General features: G+C 36.9%; 1 protein-coding gene across 2 annotated transcripts in view; it reads left to right on the top strand.

Annotated features, from left to right (window-relative positions):
• Positions 1 to 24,303, top strand: part of DOCK11 (dedicator of cytokinesis 11) — a 199,102-nt gene that overhangs the window by 160,074 nt on the left and 14,725 nt on the right. For both annotated transcript variants that reach the window (XM_012653550.1, XM_012653552.1), the window contains 6 exons: positions 757 to 972; positions 1,065 to 1,122; positions 8,589 to 8,695; positions 16,895 to 17,017; positions 20,209 to 20,322; positions 20,838 to 20,984. In XM_012653550.1, the coding sequence (XP_012509004.1) occupies positions 757 to 972; positions 1,065 to 1,122; positions 8,589 to 8,695; positions 16,895 to 17,017; positions 20,209 to 20,322; positions 20,838 to 20,984 (765 nt within the window). The remainder of the gene's footprint in view (positions 1 to 756; positions 973 to 1,064; positions 1,123 to 8,588; positions 8,696 to 16,894; positions 17,018 to 20,208; positions 20,323 to 20,837; positions 20,985 to 24,303) is intronic.

Here is a 24,303-nt window from a genome sequence, read left to right as displayed (position 1 = left end):
GGCTAGGGTGAAGAGGAAACTCTGAATTGGTGTTCTCTGGACCAAAACCAACACTTTGAAAGGCTAATGATTTCTTTCAACTCTTTGGAGTGTTCTGCTGTTCATGACCTCTCATTTGTGTAAATAGAAATTTTTGCAGTGTGGCTTTCTCCTTAGTACGTGATAGTCAGTGGATGGAGGAGGTATGATTGTCAGCATGGAAGAGGGTCTGAGAGCACCAGCACTGAGCGAGACTGCCTGTGTGTAAATCCTGCCTCGACTTACCAGTTGGGAGACTTTGGCCAAGACTTAATTGCTCTGTGCCTTAGTTTTCACGCTGGTTAAGATGACTTACAATAGTACTTAACTTAGACGATTATTATAAAAATTGAAACATGCAAAGCACCCAGACCAGTGCCTGGTACATAGTAAGCTGTCAATTTTTAGTTAGTGTTATAAGTAAATGGCAAACATAGATCACTCCCATGGCTGTGGAATTTACAATGGAAGATCTGGGGCTCAAAGCCAGGTAGTCTGGATCCAGAGGTCATGCTTTTATGTCCTGTGATTATACTGCCACCAAAGTTAGAGCCTTTGAAGCCTGGGCTAGTCACATATTTTTAACATAATCATTTAAAACACTAAACATTGCTATATGCAATACCAAGAATTACAATAAGAAGTAAAAATCGTTATTACGTTCTCAAGATTGGATGCCAAGCTTTAGAGCACATTGATATTGTTGTTGAACATGTCTTTTGTTTGTTTTGAAATTAGGCAACTGCTTTTCCCACAGAAGTCAAAGACTTGACCAAGAGAATCCGTACCGTTCTTATGGCCACTGCCCAAATGAAGGAGCATGAGAAAGACCCTGAGATGCTAATTGACCTCCAGTATAGCTTAGCCAAGTCCTATGCAAGCACCCCAGAGCTCAGGAAAACCTGGCTGGATAGCATGGCCAAGATTCATATTAAAAATGGAGATTTTTCAGAGGTGACTACTTAAGAACTACTTTGTTCTAACCAAAACCTTTCAAAACCTCTTGGGCACATTCTGACAATTCTTTCCTTGTTATCTCTTCTCAGGCTGCAATGTGTTACGTCCACGTAGCAGCTCTGGTTGCAGAGTTTCTTCATCGAAAAAGTAAGATATTTCTATTCTTAGACATTGGGGGTGGTGGATTCCACTCAGCACAATAGTTTTTATCCTTGTAGCTTGCACCTGTGAATGTGATATAATTGAGCTCTGAAAAATATGTTCACCTTCGATCTCATTCAGTGTTAAATAGAAGAAGTTGTTATGTATATATATAAAAAAGACTGGATTGTTTGTTTTGCCTTCTGCTTTCATTAGAGGCTACAAGAATAAATTAAAAAGTACATGGCTAGGCCTGATGCCCAATGTTTATTTTCCAAGACTGTCTCTCCCTGGAAGATTGCCACAATTAAATTCTTCTCAGGGCTCATGAGAAGCTCAGGATAATACAGATCACTTATTTTTCCCTCATGCACGTCAGCTTCACCAACAACTGCCCACATACTATGCATCTCCGGCCACTTTAGGGCACTGATACCTGGGTTTTAAAAGGGAGTCATGCCCTCCAAGGGCATCAGGAGCCAGCAGCTCTGTATCCCTAATTCAAGATTCCTAATTAAGGAATCTGCCTGAAAGCTTCCCTTTCTAAAAACAGTATTGTTGACTACTGTACCTACTCAAATAGGAAAACAGTTGAGTTAGGTTTACAAATTGATTGACAGTGAAGATTGCAATCAAGGAATCTCCCACTGTCTATCACAATGTCCAGGCTACTTCCTATAAGGCTGTTGAACAAGTAACGATAGGACAAAGTGAAACCAACTTACGGGAGTCACATCACTCTGGCTTTGGTATGGAAACACAACCATGTTTTGTTTTGTTTTTTAATTCCAGAATTCCTACAGTTAACTGTGTACCTTTCATTTTACATCTATGGCTCAGTGCTCAATTATGTCACATGGCAACACCCATGTGGAAAATCTTTTCGGAAAAATATAATATCACAACTAAAATGTAGATTCATTTTATTTATATTTGAAATGAACACTTTCTGTTTGATACTGAAATTCTTTTTAACAATGCATTTGTTTGAAACTGGTATACTTTAGTTTTCTCCTTTTTGTACATCTGTGGTTTCGAAATGGAAAAGGAGGTTAGTTATCAAAATAAGGCCCTGTTTGAGGTTTTTTTTTTTTTTTAAATCACTGGTATGCCCATAGAATCACAGTATAAATAAATATTGAAATTGCACACCTGCAATTCCTAATAAACTGACAAATATGAGAATCTTAAATACAGTATTAAATATGATTTTAGGTATGTCTTCAGAGAAATTAGGTTAATATTATCTGATCTTTCTAATTAGTAGAAATCTGAAATAAGAGTTTTATGTCCACTAAGTATAAAACTGTATAACCCTTTAGATTTTGAAAATAGTTAAATATATTAAAACTATTTCCCTAGAATTTTGGGGGGTTTTTCACAAGTGCAAAGAACTTAAAACTAAACAAAAATCAAGAATTATATATCTTCATTATCAATCCTTAAGTTGTAGAAATACAACTTCTTGCTATGGTTTTTTGGACGTTAGCATGAAACAGCCTAAACACCAAACTGTGATGTGTTTCAACAAGTAGAAATAATGTTTTTAACTAGTCATTTAAGTATTTCATAATACCCTCAAAGTTTTTTAGAATTTATTCTTCATAGAAATCAAAGAACCCTTTGCTGAGGAGAAAATATTGTTTTGAATTTCAAACAAAAAATAATGCTTAAATTAAGAGAAGTTTACATGTTTATTTATAGATACCATCTATTTTTTTTTTTTTTTTGAGACAGAGTCTCACTCTTTTGCCTGGGCTAGAGTGAGTGCCGTGGCGTCAGCCTAGCTTACAGCAACCTCAAACTCCTGGGCTCAAGCGATCCTACTGCCTCAGCCTCCCGAGTAGCTGGGACTACAGGCATGCGCCACCATGCCCGGCTAATTTTTTCTATATATTTTCAGTTGTCCGATTAATTTCTTTCTATTTTTGGTAGAGACGGGGTCTTGCTCTTGCTCAGGCTGGTTTCGAACTCCTGAGCTCAAACAATCCGCCTGCCTCGGCCTCCCAGAGTGCTAGGATTACAGGCGTGAGCCATCATGCCCGGCCGATACCATCTATTTTTAAACCTGGAAAATTCTACTTGCTTAAGCTAGAAAACCTTATTCTAAAATGGTAGTAGTAGCAAAATCCTCAGGGTTTCCCCCCCTTAGCTTCAATGATTCATATGATCCAAAACACCTTTTTTTGTTAATTAGCTGATTAAACTATAATAGTTATACCAAGGTCAACTACTAATTTAAAACATAAATTATAAACTTAATCTGTTAATCTGCCATCCAGTTTGAGAACACCACAATCCACCAGAATTAGTGTACTTTTTTGAAGTCTAGATAAGACCTGGATATTTGCAGAATAAATAAAAATACATTTGAGTACAGAACTGAAAAAAAAAGTTGAACTTACACCTAAGACCAACTTACTTAACAAAGATAATTGGGCAGCTGTAGAACTCTATTTTCTATTAATATAATGAAGACAAAAGAGAAGGAGAATTTTAAATCCCTGACACATACCCATTTAAAATTTTTAATCCCTGGCACATATCCATTGCCAAAATTTTTTTCTCAAATCCCTGTTCAAATTTTCTGTTTTCTCAAATTCCTAAGCCATTTCTCTTGAAGTCCATTATAAAAATTAAAAAAAAAATTTTACAATAAATTACTACTTAGCAGTTAACCCATTGGAAGCAGATGTTATACTGTTTACAGTTTTTAAGAAAAAAAGTTACTTTATCCTATTGGATAGTTGCCTAAGTAGGCAAGGGTCCTACACAATACCAGTGAGGGACCATTTCCAGATCCTTTTCTTCATTGTCTCAGGCACTGAACTGACAGGGAAAGGGGAAGGAGGTGTGTAGTTCTCCCTACCTCTCCCCCCAGACTTCTTCCAGGCAGGCCGACTAAGCTCTTTCTCTCTACCAGAGAGACCTTAAGTGTTATCATGCTCTTGCCTTTACCGAAGTCACCTTGAAGTGGTGATACTTGGTTTAGTTATTCTTCTTATCCCCAAAAATATAAAATAAAAAAGAAGTCAGAATTTCCTTATTATGATTTTGTTGAAAACCTCAAAATTTCTAGATTACATTCTCTGGAGGCTAGATTTATATGTACTTCTCTCTCTTTTCTCTTTTCCTCAGAGAGGATGTAACTGTTTTCTCCAGGGAAGATGAGTCAAGTCTCTGCATTCTTCTACCACCAAATAGCATCCTAGGTTCAGCAAAGCTTCAAGGCCTGCAGGATTCCCCCTTCAACCCAGAAAAAGGAATTTCCTTTTCCAGAGTCTGTTTTTTTCATTCTTTTTAGGGTAATGTGGCTCTGTTTCCCAAGTCTTTGTACCCAGGATCTGATAGCTTAAGTTCCACAAAGCTTTTTATTCTTCTGTTTTTTTATTTTTTCCCAGCCACAGCCTTTTCCCTTCTTGCCCTCACCTCAGGACTCTTACCTCTTATCCTTCTTCTGACTAGCAGTCCTATTTTATCAAGAGTTGGGGCCGGGCGCGGTGGCTCACGCCTGTAATCCTAGCTCTCTGGGAGGCCGAGGTGGGCGGACTGTTTGAGCTGAGGAGTTCGAAACCAGCCTGAGCAAGAGCGAGACCCCGTCTCTACTAAAATTAGAAAGAAATTAATTGGACATGGTGGCACATGCCTGTAGTCCTAGCTACTCGGGAGGCTGAGGCAGGAGGATCACTTGAGCCCAGGAGTTTGAGGTTGCTGTGAGCTAGGATGACACCACGGCACTCTAGCGTGGGCAACACAGTGAGACTCTGTCTCAAAAAAAAAAAAAGAGTTGGGCTGCTATTCCATCCTTCCAACCTCTCCCCACTTTTTTCGCGGGGTAACTTGTATTCGAGGTCATGATCTCTATCTTGACAGTTTCCATCTTGCTTTCCTTAGGACAGCAGTCAGGAGTATAAAAGCTACAGCTAGGAAGGGCAAGGTCAAGAATCCAGGTCAAATACCAGCAAGACTGATGGCAGACTTTCTAGGACCCCCTTATACAAGGCTGCATAGGTCTACGTGAGATCCCTTAAACAGATGCCCCCCTTCTGTTATGATATATACATTGGCCGATTCCAGATTCAGCAACTTTTTTCATCTGAAAATCTTTCTAGAACTAACAAACAAAAGGGTCCTGATATCATTGGATATTGATGGGTATTGATAAGCACAAAGGGGGAGGGATATATCTCTTCTCTAGGTAGAGATATATCAATATCATCAGGCATATGAATTAAGATAACACAAGAATACTGGACTCGGAAGCTGAAAAGCCACAATAGTAGTCTTTACATTAGATGATGTGGACAACAAATTCCAAAAGTGGTAGCACTTTGGGAGGCCGAGGTGGGAGGATCACTTCAGGCCAGGAGTCTGAGACCAGTCTGAGCAACGTAGCAAGCCCCTGTGTCTACAAGAAAAAATACCAAAAATACAAAAATTAGCCGTGCATAGTAGCACATGCCTGTGGTCCCAGCTACTTGGGAGGCTGAGGCAGGAGGATCACTTGAGCCCAGGAGTTTGAGGTTGCGGTGTACTATAATGACACCAATGCACTCTAGTCCCAGTGACAAAGAAAGACCCTATCTCAAAAAAAAACAAAAATTCCCAAAGTGGGTGTTAACATCTTTGTTCCTGAGATAAAACGTAATTTGCCCTACTTCTACTTAAGATACACACGAGAAGACTCTCTCCCAAGATGCTTTTAGCCTCATCTGTTCTTAAGCATAGGAGTATGCCTTTCTTTGTCCTCCCCTAAATCACAGCATTCCAGAAAAACCCTATATTTGGAAATAACTTAAAATAATAATCCCTTCTGAACAGACAGGAATTTTTTCCCTAGTCATGGACCTTACTGCCTGAGGCCTTTAGAGATTGACCCTCTTTTTTGATAAAAACTATATTCTTTATCTCTTCACTCAAGTCTTGGGCCCTCTTCCTTTTTACTGCCTAGCTTTTGACTTCATACACGTGATCAAGTGGGATGTTTTCTTCTAAATTTCAAAAAGTTATCCCAATGTGCTACTATACAAAGTGTCCCACAGACCAGCTGCTAGTCTGAGAACAGTTTGTTACTTGTTTACAGCAAGATGAAAACTATTGTCCTGAATGTAAATCAGCCATGTCACTAAATACTCTGTTTAGTTCAGCTGACTTTTTTATATTTCAGGAAATTATGGGGCTACAAACATTTTGGTTACGTGTTATGACTTTGCCACGTCCCAACCACGATTTGAGACTTGCCCTTTCCCCCCCTACAATGCTCGCCGCGTCCATTAGTTGTTAGTTTACCCACCCCCAACCCCTCTACCCCCAAAGAATATTACTACTGTGTGAGCACCTTAGTGTTGATCAGTCAGTGCCAGTTTGATAACGAGTACATGTGGTGCCTATTCTTCCATTCTTGTGATACCTCACTTTGGAGGATAGGCTCAAGCTCTATCTAGGAGAATATAAGAGGTGCTAGATCACCATCGTTTCTTATAATTGAGTAGTATTCCATTGTATACATATACCATATTTTATTAATACACTCATGGATTGAAGGGCACTTGGGTTGTTTCCACATCCTTGCTATAGTGAATTGTGCTGCCATAAACATTCGATACCTCAAAGAGCTACAAGTAGAACTACCATTTGATCCAACAGTAGCACTATTAGGCATCTACCCAAAGGAACAGAAGTCATTCTATAATAAAGACATCTGCACTCGAATGTTTATGTCAACTGACTTTTTTTAAATAGGTAGACTTTATTGAACAAGGAAATGAGGAATTGATTTACATTCTGGTACAAGCTCCTTATCTTTTTGTAGTCTGATACTTTGAATAGAACTCTCTAAAGGTCTGTAACAGACCATTTTAGACATACTTATCTTCAGACATGAAACATGTTTTATCTTCATTGCCTTTTATTACCTAATTTCTTTGACCAAAAATGGCCCTAAAATTTGGCAAGTCAAAGTAAATATCACTTTCATTTCTGCCTCTCTTTCTTCCTTAATGGAAACCCTCTGACTACTCCCATATATTTCTCCCTTCTTAAAAAAGCACTTCAAAATAACCCCATCTTTCCCTACCAGATTTTCGTCTCTCTCTCATAAAAGTGCAGTGCCTGTTTGATAACTCATGTTCTATCAAGCATCTTACCCAGAAAATGTATGTCTAATTATCTTTCATTTAGACAAGAAGAGTTGGCAAAATCCAAGCCCTGATACGTGACCTTTTTTCCACCAGAATTCTGAGAAATCTCTTGAACATGAGATCCGGCTTTCTTAAACCTTCCTTCTTCCTTCCCCAACCTCTAACCCCAAGAAGAGTACCAGATACTTAGTTGTGAGTAAAGGTCGTTATCTCTAAGCATCACTATTAGAGAGGTTATGGACAATAGATTGCAACTGCTATTCGTTCCCTTTGTGAATAGCCACTATCAGAAGAAAACTTTCTCACTGGCTAACAGATTCTTTTATAAGGAAGCTGAATTTTCCTTGAACTATAAAATTACAGCCCACTTAGATAAAGGATAAAGGTAGCCACAGGAGGAGTGTTTGGCATGTTTCACAATCTCTAGGGCAACCATGTAGCCTCTACACCTAGACTCTTGCTTGACAGTAACAATTTGGTCCACAATCCTACAGCAGCTGTTCTCAGCTTGAGTTCACTTCCTATTTCCTAGGGGTCCATCTGGCAGCAAGTATTTTATTCTATCTTGGGAAAGCTAGTTTGTTTATTGGTAAGCTTGTTTGGTAATAATAATTCACTGGATACTTCTTATATGCCAGGCTCTGTTCTAAACACTTTACATTTCATTTAATTCTCATAAAGTATCCCTGTTTTACAAAAGATAAAACTTGTTGCAGTCCCAGGAAGATAAACGTGTCCAAAATCACGCAGAGAGTGATGGAGCTGGGTCCGTCTAACTCCAGAAGCTATGGTTTTTCCAGTGCCCATTCTGTTTTCTCCAAGGATGTTTTATCTGCCATCTTTTTGTTTCTTGCCTCTCTTACAAATCCTAGGCTTAGGCCTCCTCCATTCACTTACTTCCTTTCCCAATTCTCGGTGCAATTAGGCATTAGACATGGTTACTGAAGATCATTCAGTGGTTACCTGAAAAGTACCTGCCCTCTTGTTTACATGATGAATCACAGATGTACACAGGATTAAAGTTTTAACTAAAAATGTTTACGTAGATTACACCAGGGGAACATCTATACTAGCCATTGAAGGTAATGCATAGTCAAAGAATGAAACTTAATTGTAAGTAACTTGAGCTCACTTTTTGGGAGAAAGGTTCATAGAATATATAATAGATGGAAATAATTTGTAAAATTCTTTTTTATAACAGAAAATTGTACTTAGGACTTTGATCCTCACAAAAATATCTATTTATTTAAAAATCTCCAATTCCTATAAGGCTTACTGTTATTTACCAAACACTTTTTTATAAATTTACCCCACTGTTTTTTATTCATACAGAATTATTCCCTAATGGATGTTCAGCCTTCAAGAAAATTACTCCCAATGTAGAAGAAGAAGGAGCAATGAAAGAAGATGCTGGGATGATGGATGTCCATTATAGTGAGGTAAGATTCCAAGGCCTGTTGCCAGTTCTATAAATTTCACTTCTTAAAATTTACTTATATTAAAAATTATTACAGCTAACTTAATTTTGAAGGTAATTAAGGGTAAATGAACTTTAAGTATTAAAACTGCCCAAGGTAAAGATGTCCCTGTTTAGAATGTACAGCCCTATCTCTGGAACTGTTCCCATTGTCTAGCTTTAGAAATGCAACATTTACCATCCTCAAATCACCATCCTAGTAACCAGATCTTGGTCAATATACTTTGGAAAATCTTCATTAAAAAAATAAGAGTTAACATTGTCCTTTACTTCAGCTAAGCGGAGTATGCATAAAAGTATTTAAAAATGGAAAATTTCTGCTCTAAACTTTAGATGAATAAAAAAATAACCTCCACTGTCAATCGGCCAACAAAGAATTATTAAGCACTGACTTAGGAGCAAGGCTCAGGATTTGGTGATCTAAGAGCTATAAAATAATTAGATATGGCTGGTCCCTGACCTCCAAGGTCCACCTGAAGAGATAATACACCTGCATGAAATGGGAAAAAAAAAACAAGACTTTTGAATAGTATTTGAATAATATAGATAATATGTGCCATGCAAAGTCAAAGGTAAAAGAGATGCCTTTGAGCTGAGGTAGAACAGCGGAGGTATGATTAGAGGGGGGTTTGAAGAACGAGAACACCCTGAAGGCATTCAAACATAGGAGGAGACAAGCAGGGACCAAGGCTAAGAGGTAGGACACTATAAGGCATGTTTGAGGCACAGTGAGTGGATCCTTTTGGCTAAACCAGTGGGTTCACATAGAGAAGAGTAGTAGTTGAGGCCAGATTTTGAGAAACTTAGAATGTTTGGGCTTTATTCAGTAGAATGTTGAATTGCTATCAAAGATTTTTGAGCAGGATAATGACCAGGTGAAAGCAAGGAGAGGTAAGGCTAATTTGGTGATAATGTGGGGAAGATGAATTAGAGGTAGCTGATAGAGCCGGAGGCAGAGGCTAGAGAGAGGGCTGCCATAATTATCCAGATGGGAGGCAATTAGGGAATAAGCCAGGATAGTGAAAGATTCAGGAAACACTGAGGAAAGGAGGGGAAGACTTTCTGGCTGTGCAAGGGGTAGAGTCAAAGGTAGCACCAAGATTTCGTGTTTGGATGTTAAGGAGAAATGATAGATGGTTTTGCAGAGAAAATGATGAATTTCATTTTAGATGTCAGTTGATTTTGAAGCGAAAGGTTATCAAACTGGAAATAACAGGCCATTGGAAATGCAGAGCTGAATCTAAGGAGAGAGATGAGTGTTTGAAATACACATCTGGAAGTCATATCCTTGTGAGAACCAAAGCAGGCTTAGTATAGGACGTAATATAGCAAGTAAAGACTAGAGAACCAAGGACTGAACCATGGGAAAAAGTTCGTAATTAAAGAGTGGGAACATGGAAAAAAGAAACACAGAAGCAAAGAGATTAAAGTGGTTGCATTCCCATAAAATTACATTTTCTAGAAAGTTGTATTAAGAAACACAAGAAGCAGTCTGGGCACGGTGGCTCATGCCTGTAATCTTAGCACTTTGAGATGCCAAGGTGGGAGGATCACTTGAGCCCAGGAGTTCAAGACCAGCCTGAGCAAGAGCAAGACCCCATATCTACAAAAAATAGAAAAATTAGCTGGGCATGGTCGCACGTGCTTCTAGTCCCAGCTACTCGGGAGGCTGAGGCAGTAGGATTGCTCAAGCCCAGGTGTTTGAGGTTGACGTAAGCTATGATGACACCACCATACTCTAGCCCAAGAGACAGAGCAAGACCCTGTCTCAAAAACAAAAAAAGAAAGAAACATAAGAAGCAATCAGGTTAAAGTTACAGTGACATACTTTATAAGTACTTTGTGAATTGATTTTTTAAATAGAAGCAAATCTCAAGTTAGCTCTGGTTCAATTAGCTAAAACAATAAGCCTGTACGCTTTATCTACTATTTCTACATGGGTCTGTCTCCTCATCAGTAAAGTAAGGACAATAATAATACTATCCTGGTCACTTCACAATATATGTTATGTGAAAGCTCTTTATAAGTCATTAAATGCTACATAAATGTCAAGTTTTTCATTGACCTACTACTTGGCAGTGAGATTTCTTAATGGCAAGTTGGTATGCTTTTTACCTGCAGAACCTAAAAGAGTAGATATGTTTGCTGAATTAATCATAACAGAGAATCAAAGTAGTGGAATTTAAATTCCAGCACAATTTTTGACTGTGAAGACTTGGGGAAGTTAATTTACATTTCTGGATCTGAGTTAGACTCAGATGATTTCCCAGAGACCTCCAGTTTTTACAGGCTGATAGCACAAAGATTCAGAGGATTTCATGGGAGATAAATGGTTCAGCACAACTGAACTTGTGTCTTTACCTTCCAAACAGCAGCTCCAACGTATTCATAGAAATGGCCTTGAGCCTGACCCTTTTTTATACTCTCAAGGAGAGCAGTAACTCTTCGTACTAGTCAAGAACTAAAATCAGTTTTCTGTGTAAACACGTTTGTTGGAATTCTTTTGTGTTCCTACAGTAGTAATAGTAATTTATACATACTTTTTTGTTTATAGATAGAGTCACATTCTACCTAGTGCCATTTTATATTTCAGTTTACATAATAAGGCTTCCTCCTCATGCCCTAGCCCAGGGGTCCCCAACCTATGATGAGTTGAAAGGAGCATATGAAAAAGTGCTAAACATAGTTAATCATTAGAGAAATGCAAATAAAAGCATACATATTATTTCATTATATATTACAGTGTAATAATAATAGAAATAAAGTGCACAATAAATGTAATACACTTGCATCATGCCAAAACCATCCTCCTGCTCCCTGGTACATGGAAAAATTGTCTTCCATGAAAATGGTCCCTGGTGCCAAAAAGGTCGGGGACCACTGCCCTAGCTAATGGAAAAAAAAAAACTGACACTGATTTAGAAGTTATGTTGAAATGAAAAATGCAAATCCACTTAGTATTTTTATTTAAATACATAAGTTAAACCAATAATAATGAAATCTAATTTGTTTCTAAAAATGTATTTTTTACTCGATTTGCAAGTTTTTCTCTTTTTTAAAATGATGTTTGAGTCATATGCGACAGTTTTAAAAGATATAATTAATGTACGATGAAATGCATACATCTTAAGTGAACAGTTTGATGAATTTTGACAATTGTATGCACCCGTGTAAACTGCCACTCCAGAAACAAGAAACAGAACATGTCCATTCCTGCAAAAAAGGTTCCCTGTGCCCATTTCCAAGGAGGCTCCCGCCCCTACCATCTGATTTCTATCAACATACATTAGTTTTGGTGTCATAAAAATGGAATCATTCAGTAATGTACCCTTTTGTATCTGGCCTCTTTTGCATAATCTAATGTTTTTGAGATTCATCTATATTGTTGAATATATCAAAAGTTTATTCTTTTTCATTATTAAATATTCCATTATCTTGATATACACATTTCAAATCCATTCTCCTGTTGACGAATTTTGGATTGTTTCCATTTTGAGGCTGATATGAATAAGGCTGCTTTAAACATTCTTATCTATGACTTGTTGACATATGCTTTCTTTCTCTTGGGTAAATACCTAGGAGTGGAATTTCTCGATCTTAGGAAAGATGTACATTTAACTTTGTATGAAATTGCCAAAGAGTGTCTCAGAATAGTCACACCATTTTATACTCCCACCAGCAATGGATAAGAGTTCCAGTTGCTCTGCATGCTCTGATGTTGCTAATCTCTTTTTTTATTTTAGCCATTCTATTAGGCATGAATTAGTATTTTATTGTGGCTTTTATTTGCATTTCCCTAATGGCTAATTATGTTTAGCACTTTTTCATGTGCTCCTTGGCCTCATATATTTTCTTTTGTGAAATGTTTTAAGTGTTTTATCTTAACAATTGCATTGTTTACTTCTTTATTCTTGATTTGTGGGCGTTCTTTCTATATTCCGGATATAAATTCTTTGTCAGATATATGTGCTGCACATTTATTTCCCAGTCTTTGGCTTGTCCATTCATTTTATTTTATTTTTTTTTTGAGATAGAGTCTCATACTCTTGCCTGGGCTAGAGTGCCGTGGCGTCAGCCTAGCTCACAGCAACCTCCTCCTGCCTCAGCCTCCCGAGTAGCTGGGACTACAGGCATGCGCCACCATGCCTGGCTAGTTTTTTCTATATATTTTTAGTTGTCCGATTAATTTCTTTCTATTTTTAGTAGAGACGGGGTCTCGCTCTTGCTCAGGCTGGTTTCGAACTCCTGAGCTCAAACAATCCACCCGCCTCGGCCTCTCAGAGAGCTAGGATTACAGGCGTGAGCCACCGCGCCCGGCCCATTCATTTTATTAATTGAGTTTTTGATTGAGCAGAAAGTTTTGTTTTTGATAAAGTCCAATTTATCATTTTATAATGGTTTGTTCTTTTTGTATCTGGTCTAAGAATTCTTTGCCTACCTCAAGATAGTGATGTTTTGATGGTATTGTCCTACGTTTTCTCCTAGAAACTTTGTTTCTGAGTTTTGTTTAGGTCTATAATTTATCTAAAATTCATTTTGAGAATGGAATGAGATAGAGGTCAAGGTTCAGGTAATGTTAGTCCTCCAGCTTCATTCTTTTTCAAAGTTGTTTTGGCTCTTCTACATTCTTTGAATTTCCATGTAATATTTAGAATCATCTTTTCAATTTCTTCAAAATAGCCTGTTGGAAGATTTTTAGGGATTTTGTTAAATTTATATGTCACTACATGGAGAATGGAGAGCTTAACAATATTGAGCCTTTCAATCAATGAACGTTTATTTAGGTCATCTTTAATTTCTTCCAGCAATATTTTGTAGTTTTCAGGCTAGAAGTCTTTGGTTACATTTATTGATAGATAGTTGATGTTTTGATGCTATTGTAAATAATAATAGTTTGCTTTTCTATTCTATTTTTCAATAGGTTGTTGCGCCTAGAGAAATATAATTGATTTTGTATGTTGACCTTTTATCCTGCAATCTTGCTAAATCTGCTTATTAGTTTTAGTAGTTTGTATATTCCTTAGGATTTTCAACATACAGAATCATGCCATCAGAACAGGACAGTTTTACTTTTTCCAGTCTGTATGCTTTTTCTCTTTTTCTTGCCTTATTGCTGGCTGGGACCTCCAGCATAATGTTGAATAGAAGTGGTAAGAGCAGACATTCTTGACTTGTTCCCAATCCTAGGAGAAAAGTATTCTGCTGTTAAGTTTTTAGTAGATGCCCTTTATCAGATCGAGGAAGGTGTCTTCTAGTCTTTGTTTCCTGCGTTCTTTTTTAATATCATGAATGGTTATTGAGTTTTTTAAATGCCTTTTTCTGCATCTATTGATGGAGATATAATTTTTCTCTTTGGTTTATGTGGTAATATATTACATTGATTTTTTTTCTAACTGTAAAACAATTTTACATTCCTGGGATAAACCCTACTAAGTTTGTCACTGATTTTTAATTCCCCCAAAGTTCATCCTTTTCATTGTTGCTGGAAATTTTAATTTGGCTATTAAATGTTAACATACAGATCCTTTATTCAAGTGGCAACATTTATCGGACACATGCTACACAGTACCACTATACTAGTTACTAGAAAGACCAATATAAAATATTGTCCCTAGTCTCAGAGTCATACCTTTTTTAAAAGTCAGATATGTAGACAATGTGCAGATAATGTACAAGTATAGTAATAAATATTTACCCCCAAAATTAGCAGAGTCAGAAAAAAGGTGTGTAGTATCTTACCTACCCTGTGTTGATCAAGAGAAGATCCTGGAAAAGGTACTACCTAAGCTGTTTTAAAGAGATTAATCAAGTAAACAGTATTAAAGAGCAGAGGGCAGAGAATGAACAAAGACACAAAGCTAAGACACACCATTGTGCTTCAGGGGACATACTAGTTCACTGTTGCTGGAGTGTGAAGTACAGGGCATTTGGCATGATGAATGATGAGATTATAGAAGTATTGGCCAGATGATCACAAGCCTTGAGTGTCAAATAAGAGAGCTTGTCCTTTGTTCTATGAGTGATGGGGAGCCATTGCCAGATTTTAAGAAGGGGAGAGTGACATGGTCAGGTTTGCCTTTTAATCAGAAGCCTATGGCAGATGTGTGGAGGATATATTTGAAAGTGCCAAGGCTGGAGGAAGGAAGATTGGTTTTAAAAAATGGTGACGTGAACCCTAGCAATGAGCATAGGGATGGAGAGGAGAAGGGTAAGGTTTGAGAAATATTCAGGAAGTAAAACTGGCAGGACTTGGTGATGAATTCATTAGAGGATGAGTAAAGAAAGCACATATTCATTCCTAGGTATTGTAGTCTGTCTGGGCTGCTATAACAAAATACCAGATACTGGTTAGCTCATAAGCAACAGAAATTTATTTCTCACAGTTCTGGAAGCTGGGTAGTCGAAGATCAAGGTGCCAGCATTTTCGGTGTCCGTTGAGGGCTCATTTCCTAGTTCATAGATGGCACTTTCTCACTGTGTCCTTACATGGTGGAAGGGATGAGCTAGCTCTCTGGGGTCCCTTTTTCGAGGGCAGTAATCTCATTCATGAGGGCTTTGCCCTCATGACCTAATCACTGCCCAAAGGCCCCACCTCATAATGCCATAACCTTGGGGGTTGGGATTTTAACACATGAATTTTGAGGGAACACAAACATTCAGACCGTAACACTAGGGGTGCCATAACAAAATATCACAAATTGGGTGGCTTAAAACAACAGAAAGTCATCATCTCACAGTTCTAGAGTCTAGCAATCTAATATCAAGTATTTATCAGGGCCATGCTCTCTCCAAAATTCTGAGTAGAAGCCTTCCTTGTCTTCTCGGGGTAGCTGTTGATCCTTGATGTTGGCTTGCAGCTGCATCACTCCAATCTCTGTCTCTGTAGTTACATGGTGTTTTCCCTGTAATGCCTCTGTCTTTGTATGAGGACACTAGTCATATTGGATTAGAGCCCCACCCAACTCCAATATGGCTTCATGTTAACTGATTATATCTGCAATGGCTCTATTTCCAAATAAGATCGCAGTCTGAGGTACTGGGGGTTAGGACTTCAACTGATCTTTCTGGGGGTTATAATTTAACCCATGACAGAGGATAAAGTCAAAACTGCACTTAGTTTTCTAGGTAAGGGTTTATGAGGTATTGCCGCTGGCTGGATAGGAAACATAAGTGAAAGAGCTAGAAGAAGATGAATTCAGTTGCCTAAGGCAGGGGTCCCCAACCTATGGTGAGTTGTATAATTTAATTATATATTACAATGTAATAATAATAGAAATAAAGTGCACAATAAATGTAATGCACTTGAATCATACTGAAACCATACCCCCCCAACCTCCATGGTCCGTGGAAAAATTGTCTTCCATGAAAATGGTCCCTGGCGCCAAAAAGTTTGGAGACCGCTAGTTTAAAGGACGTACAAGAAGAGCCATTTTAGCAATCAGTTCTATAGGTCTGAAATCTCTTTAAGATAGGAAAAAGCTGTTAAGTCTTATGGGATAGCATCAATAGTTGGCTTCATCATTTCATTGTTGAGAATATAAGATGATGGTTCACAAAAGGGTTTGTTTTATAGCAGCTGTTATTATTCGGCAGGGTTGGAGATCTCTGTCTTGAGCTGTTATCTTATCATTCTCACTAGTTTTAGAACCAACAGTCAGGAAGGAAGCATTCTTTACCAAAATTGCATCATTTTAATAAACACCTAAATCACTAACACAACAGCTTGAAGACATTGTCAGATTTTCTTAAGACTAATAATATAGATAAATATAGTTTTAATATAAAAGAAAAATAATAGACATTTATAGGCTTAGTGGAATTTACTCTGAATTCAGGCATCCTCAATTTGGAACAAATGATATCTTCTTTTTTAAAGATACTCCTTCTCAATGTGTTACCATTTGCAAATATAGTTAACATCTTCCTTACATGACTAAGTAAAATAAATAGATACAGTTTATTATTGTCAACAAATTTCATATTTTTAAGAATGTTTTTATTCAAATATATTTGATTTAGAAAATATATTCATTCAAGTATGCTCCTTCTGTGCATTTCATTGAATTTAGTACATCCTGTTTGTTTTTATTTACTTGAAATGGTTCAAAACTTATATGTCCAAAACTGTGTAATTCCTGATTGGACATTTCTCTTAATGCAGGAAGTTTTGCTGGAGTTGCTAGAACAATGTGTGGATGGCTTATGGAAGGCAGAACGTTATGAAGTAATTTCTGAGATTTCCAAGTTGATCATTCCAATTTATGAGAAACGTCGTGAGTTTGAGGTAGGCAATTTAAACATTTTCATCATTGGTTTGTATGTTTTATTTTGGCCTTGAGAGAAACAATAATAAAGTTATGTTACCATCACTCTACTATGTGTCCTCTGGAGAATAGAAGGTTCATTATGTTATGACATTTATATAACATTCTAGAATATAGATATTTAACTTAGCATATCATTTTGATACATTTGTCCAGTTCAAAAGTTATAATCCTTAAAAATGCTGTTAAATCCTAAGATTTTTTAATGTTTTCACCACAAAGGAATGATAAATGTTTGAGGTGATGAATTTGCTAATTACCCTGATTTGATCATTACACACTGTATACATGTATTGAAACATCACATTGTACCCCAAAAATATGCACGATTACTATATGTCAATTTAAAATAAAGTAAAACTTTAAAAAATATACTACCTTATAGGGCCAGGCATGGTGGCTGACACCTGTAATCCTAGAACTTTGGGAGGCTGAGGAGGTAGGATTGCTTTGAGGCCGGTTGGAGACCAGCCTGAGCAAGAGTGAGACCCCATCTCTACAAAAAATAGAAAAATTAACCAGATGTGGTAACACATGCCTGTAATCCCAGCTACGTGGGAGGTTGAGGCAAGAGTGACGCTCAAGCCCAGGAGTTTGAAATTACAGTGAGCTATGATGATGCCACCACACTCTAGCCCGAGTGACAGAGCAAGACCCTGTCTCAGAAAAAAAAAATCCTGCCTTATATTCATGTACGTTTTCCAAATGAAATTAAGGGTAAAAGACCCAAAATATAAATTGAAATTTAAATTAGAGCACTGGCTCTCAAAATATTTTTATCTGGCAACCTCCCTTCTTCCTCTCAGGGCATAAAATAATTAGTGTTATTTACACTAAACTGCCACTTAGAAAAGCTATTGGATTTCCGTGTTACAAAGACATGATTCTATTCTTTGTAATTTGGTGGGGAGACTATAGGTGTTGGCAGATGGCAGTGAAGGAGGTAATTGGATACGAGTAATAGCCCTATCATAAGAAATATTTTTTTCAATTTGGCCTGCCAGATAAACTATTGATAAAGGGTAGTTAATGAAGAAAAGTAACATCATGAACAGAAGTTGCCACCAGCACCAAACAGGAATTTTTTACATTCAAGCCTCTGAGTTCATAATCATAATTTCTGCCACTACTGTGCTGGGTGATTTAGGATTCAAGCCATTTTTAAAAGCAATTTATTATTGAATACAGCAGATAGTCTTTCATTGTTGAAGAAGTTTCTAGGAGTGAAAACACATAGATTTAATATCATTTAGGTAGTGTTCTAATCTCTGCTCCAAACTGGCTCTGATCAAATGTACTTTTTCTTCCCCGTTTCTAGGTCTTCCTCTTCTTGCCATACTTCTGTTGTATGTGGGACATGCGTAAAAAATCATGTTGGAGTTCAAGTGATTATATTAATATACTAGAGTTAAATAATTAAGTGTAGGTCATATAAATGGCAAAGAATAACCCGAGGCAAAACGAGATTTGCCATTACCCCTTCTATCAAAGCATTACATTTGAAAAATCTTTGTAATAGTTTCAAAATAAAGGCCCTATTTTCTGACTCTTAGGATGAAGATCAGACTATTAGAAACCCAGGGAGTGTTTCGCTACTCAACCAACCGATAGGGAAGAAAGAAAAATGTGTCTTCTCTACACATTAAAGGAAATGATATTTTCTATAGGGGAACTTCTCCTATTTCCTTATAGGGGTGTAATGGTCTGTATAAATCCCCTAGCAGTTGTTCCCCGGACACTGATATATAATTTTTCAGTGTATCACCGTGGAATAGGCTGAGAAGTGTCAGAGATAACAGCCAAAGTAAGGAAGATTGCCCTCAAATTGAGCTCAGCTATAGGAGATAATATAGGAAGAATTTTAAAGAAAAAAGCTTTTGCGTTCCTCTTTTTTTATGGAAGTGAAATTCACATATTACATAACTAACCATTTTAAAGTGTACAATTCAGTGGCATTTAATGTATTCACAATATTGTGCATCCACCACCTCTCTCTAGTTTTAAAACTTTTTTATTACCCCAAACACCCCATACTCCTTAAGTAATCACTCCCCACCTTACCCCCATTTCCTAATAACCATTAATCTGCTTTCTGGATTTGCCCATTCTGGGTATATCACATAAAAGGGATACAGATTGAACATCCCTAATCCAAAAATCCAAAATCTGAAATACTCCCAAGTCCAAAACTTTTTGAGCACCAACATGATGCTCAAAGGAAATACTCATTGGAGCATTTTGGATTGGTTCCTATTTCTCCATAACCTCACCAACATTTGTTTTCTGGTGTTTTGTTTCATTTCGTTTTATTACAGCCATCCTAGTAAATGTGAAGTGGTATCTCATTGTGGTTTGGTTTGCATTTCTTTAATGACAGTGATGTTGAACATCTTTTTGTGTGCTGCTTTGACCATTTGTATTTCTTTGAATATCTTCTTTGAAGATATGTTTATTAAATTCCTTTGCCCATTTTTAAAATTTGGTTGTTTGTCTTTTGTTGTTGAGTGGTAAGAGTTCTTTATATGCTCTGGGTACTAAACCCTTATCAGATCTGTGATTTGCAAATATTTTCTTCCATTCTTTAGGTGATCTTTCACGTTCTTGATAATGTTCTTTGCACACTGTGCTCCCTTTTTCTGGGTGTGCAGAAAAATACATTCTTTGGAAATGTTTGTGAATGTGCATAAAAGCAGCCCTCCTTGAGGCTTACACTATCACTTACTTTTATATCTGCATTTAATTTTCCTCTTCAAAAGTTTTGGCACGGATTGTTTATTCTCATATCTCTGAGGGCTCAAGCAAAGCATTTTGCTGTTCTTTTAGTTAAAATAATTCAGACATATAGAAAATATCTTGACAATACACACAGTATTCTAAATGTATAAGTTGCCACTGAGATGTAAATAAAATGAAGCATGATATTAAGAAATACCGTGTTACTTGACCATTTTAAATTCTACTCTTAGACCTAAAGCTATTGAGGACTTTTATCTAATTGTTGGAATGGAGGAGGTGAGGGGTATATGTCCCCACCAAAACCATTTTGAAAAGAAAATATTGGTGCTCTTTATTCTTGTATTATACATTCATCTTGAACACATTTGGTAATTAACCAAAAGACAAAGCTGATTTGCATATTCTAATTTTTCAGAAACTTACTCAAGTTTATAGAACTCTTCATGGAGCTTACACAAAAATTCTGGAGGTTATGCACACAAAAAAAAGACTTTTAGGCACTTTCTTTAGAGTTGCCTTTTATGGCCAAGTAAGTATACTTTAGTTCATAAAGTTTCTTTAAAATATTCACCTTTGAATGATTAGATTACTGTCGCAGCGATTATTGGTTCTAGGATTCTGTCTAAATAGAGTGCCTATTACAATAGTAGGAGGCCTCTTTTGTAAGTTTAAAGTTCACTTTGGTTCTCATATCTAAATCTATTAGGTAAGAATATAACAAACAAGGTTTGTATTGCTCCCTCAGTTTCATATTCTGTTAAACTTCTTAAAGTATATATTAAATAGCTAGTAGTTAAAACTTTCAAATAAAAAACAGGTAAATATACAGGGAAGGAGAAATATCTCAGGCCAATAATTTGTTCATATGACTGTGAATTTGAAAATTCTCATTTATTTGAAGTTAAAATGGTAAATATATACATAGGGCTTTTAGTAATATTTTTAGAAATTTATTTCTAATATATTATTATTTAGAAGATTTTATTTAAATGCTATGTTTGCTAATACTATTTATAAATTATTATTTGTTTAACTTTGTAATAGTCTTTTTTTGAAGAAGAGGATGGAAAGGAGTACATCTATAAAGAGCCAAAGCTCACCGGCCTCTCAGAGATTTCCTTGAGACTTGTTAAACTTTATGGTGAAAAATTTGGTACAGAGAATGTCAAAATAATTCAGGATTCAGACAAGGTAACATATGCCCTGAATTTTAAAATCATCATTAGTTCCAGGCATGATGTATTACCCCTGACTTTTTCCTTTTTTAGCTGGTGCAGGAGAAGCATGGAAATAGAGCCTTCCAGATAATGAAAGAAATGGGACAGGGGCTTTGGAATCAGAGATACCAGGACTCAATTCTCCATTCTCTGCCACTCGCTAGCTGTGTGACCATGGGGAAGTCACTTAACCTTTCTGTGCTTCATTTTTCTCATGAGTAAAATGGAGATAATAATAGTACCTTCCTCATGGGGTTATTGTATGGATTAAATGAGTTAATATATGGAATGTAATTAGAGTTCCTGGTACATAAAAAGCATTCACTAATAATAACAGAAGCTAGAATGCTAAATAAAAGTTAGCTATTATCGTAAATGCTGTCATACATGATGATTCTCAGTTACATACTGAATGATTAAAATCATCTTGGGGGGTACACATTTTATTCCAAGAGATCCTTAGTTCAGTAATAGTGATTGTAGTTACATTTGCAATGGAAGTAGGTTTAGGAGAGATGCCTTGAGCCTTGTTCTAAAGGGCATCCATCCCACTAGGCCCTGCCAAGGCAGGGTGAGAAAGGCTCTAACAAGAAAGGCTCTTTCCTGTGAAATGCATGGCTCCCTATAGACAGAATTTTGGCAAAGCACAGTAGGAAAGCCTTACTGTCCTTAGTTGCTATGGTTGTGCCCAGGATGAAAGCTTATTTTTAAGATAGGAAGGACCTGTACAGTTCAGGATTTAAACCCACGGCAATATTTCCTGAGTGACTATGATTTGCACAGTGCTGTGCAAAGCACTTAGAAGCTAGTGGGCAGCATTGCCAGAGCGAAAAGGCCATGGCAGTGGTAAAGACACTTTGTTGTCTGCCATGAAAATCATCTCTTCACTTTGTAGACTTACCTATAGATCTCTTAGAGATGGTTTTATCTTAAACATATGCTTAAGACATTTAAAAATAGATTTGGACAACAGAAGATTTTCTCTCCTCACAGGCTTGCTCCCACACTATTGCTTAGTGTATAAGTACAAAGGTAATGAACAGCATGCAGTTTCCTACTTTATTCTGCCTCTGAAAACCTGGCCAAAGAGTGCTACTGACAAACCAGTATCAGACAGCTGGACACCTGACATTATCTGCTATGTACCGTATTTTAGTCATTCCCCATAGGCAACAGACATAATAAGCAGTTCCTACTTTTAAAATATTTTTTTTCTTAATGTATGAAAGTAAAAAATTAAAAACTCTCAGGCAGGGCGCAATAGCTCACGCCTATAATCCCAGCACTCTGGGAGGCCGAGGTGGGAGGATCACTTGAGCTCAGGAGTTTGAGACCAGCCTGAGCAAGAGCAAGACCTCTACTAAAAATAGAAAAATTATCCAGGTGCAGTGGTGCGTGCCTGCAGTCCCAGCTACTTGGAGGCTGAGGCAGGGGGATCACTCGAGCCCGGGAGTATGAGGCTACAGTGAGCTTTGACGCCACTGCACTCTATCCCAGGCAACAAAACAAGACCCTGTCTCAGAAAAATCCCCCAAATTTAAAAACACTCTTTTACCTTACCAAAGAACAAAATCTACTTAAGAAGAGAGGTAATTTGAAGAGGAGTTTGGCAATATCTTCCAATATTTTACATATGTATGTCCTTGGACCCAACAACTTCACATTTAAGATTTTGTCTTATAGATGTACACACATAAAGATGTTTAAAGGTGTTCACTGCTGCAAAGTTTATATAGCAAAAACTTGGAAGTAGTCTAAATGTCCATATGGCTAAATAAATGGTGGTATCATCCATATATAATGGATATAGTCACCTAGGCATTAAAAAGAATGAGAGATTTATGTGTCTGTATAAACCTATCAGGATATATTATTGAGGGAAAAGAAGGTGAGGTGCAGGACTACAAGGATAGTATGATCACATTTGTGTTAAAACTGATATTTCATATATACTTAGTTACATAAGCTTAGGAAGTTTCTGAAATTAAACATACAAAATCCTTAACCATGTTTGCCCCTGAGGAATGGGGAAGTTTCTGGAATTAAACATACAAAATCCTTAACCATGTTTGCCCCTGAGGAATGGGACTAGAGTCTTAGGTGGGAAGAAAGAAGTCTTTTTGCTTTTCATGTATACCCTGTGTAATGTTGAAATGTTTTAATATACATATATTTTACTTCTATGAGGTTAAATATCAGACTTGACCTCTTTTTTTATTTCCCTTTATGTTTTGTCTTAGCAAGATAATTACCTTAACTATCTCCTGAGGTCCGTCTGGAGAAATCTAGCTTTTGAATGAGAGAAAAGAAGGTTAAGGTTTCTGGAGATAGGCATGTAGATTTCTATGTCAGAACAAGTAGAATGGGTTTAAGAGAAGTTAAAGATGCTAAGAAATTTTCTATCCCCTGTCCATCCTCTTGTATATGTGAAGAAATAAAAGGGATACAGGGACTATTTCTTGAGAGGTTTTTGTTTCTTTTTTTTTTTCTTCCACTAAACATGAAAAGGTCTATCACAAAGTAAGGATATTGACAGAGTCACCAACACCCAAGGCACAAAGCAGACTTAGTTGGGAGAACACTGAAAGAGGATCCTGGCCATTGTCTAAAGTGACTCCAGAGACTGCCAGAGGGAGGGTTTAAGGTCCACAGATTGAAGCTCCAACAGGGACAGTTCTGGAATTTACCTCTAGTAGCATGTCTTCTTAACTTGGAATTTAGACTATTGATGAAATGGTCCCTAACTACAGCTATACTTTTATGTCTCTGAAGTAGAACCATTGTGCTTTCTTGTGGTCCCCTTCCTACATAGGATACGATTAAAATAATGCAGTCAAGAGTACCCACTCTTACAATGTCAAGCACTATGGACGTGCAAAGTGGTAAGCTTTTCTGTAGCGTAATGAAGTAACATATATCAAAGTTCTTAATACCATATAAATTTTTTAACTAACCAATTTCTTTTCTAGGAATTTATCCTAAGGAAAAAATCAGAAAATAATGCACACAGTTTAAATACAAGGCTGTTCATCAAAACATTACTTACAATAGCAAAATATTGGAAAACAACCTGTTAATGAGGGAATGATCCAGTAAATCATGTTTATCCATACAGCTGCTAAAAGTCATGTCAATGACTATAGTATAGAACTACAATAATGATAATATATTTTTATTGATGTGGAATTCATATAATGCACAATTAACTATTATAATGTATTTTAATGAATCATGATATAAAATAATGTTCAGTATGATCTCAGTTTCCTAAGAAAAAAGATTAGAAACAAATA

This window comes from Propithecus coquereli, unplaced genomic scaffold (assembly GCF_000956105.1).
Source record: "Propithecus coquereli isolate 6110/MARCELLA unplaced genomic scaffold, Pcoq_1.0 Scaffold422, whole genome shotgun sequence".
Classification (NCBI taxonomy): Eukaryota; Metazoa; Chordata; class Mammalia; order Primates; family Indriidae; genus Propithecus; species Propithecus coquereli.
This window is presented reverse-complemented; position numbering and strand designations above follow the sequence as displayed.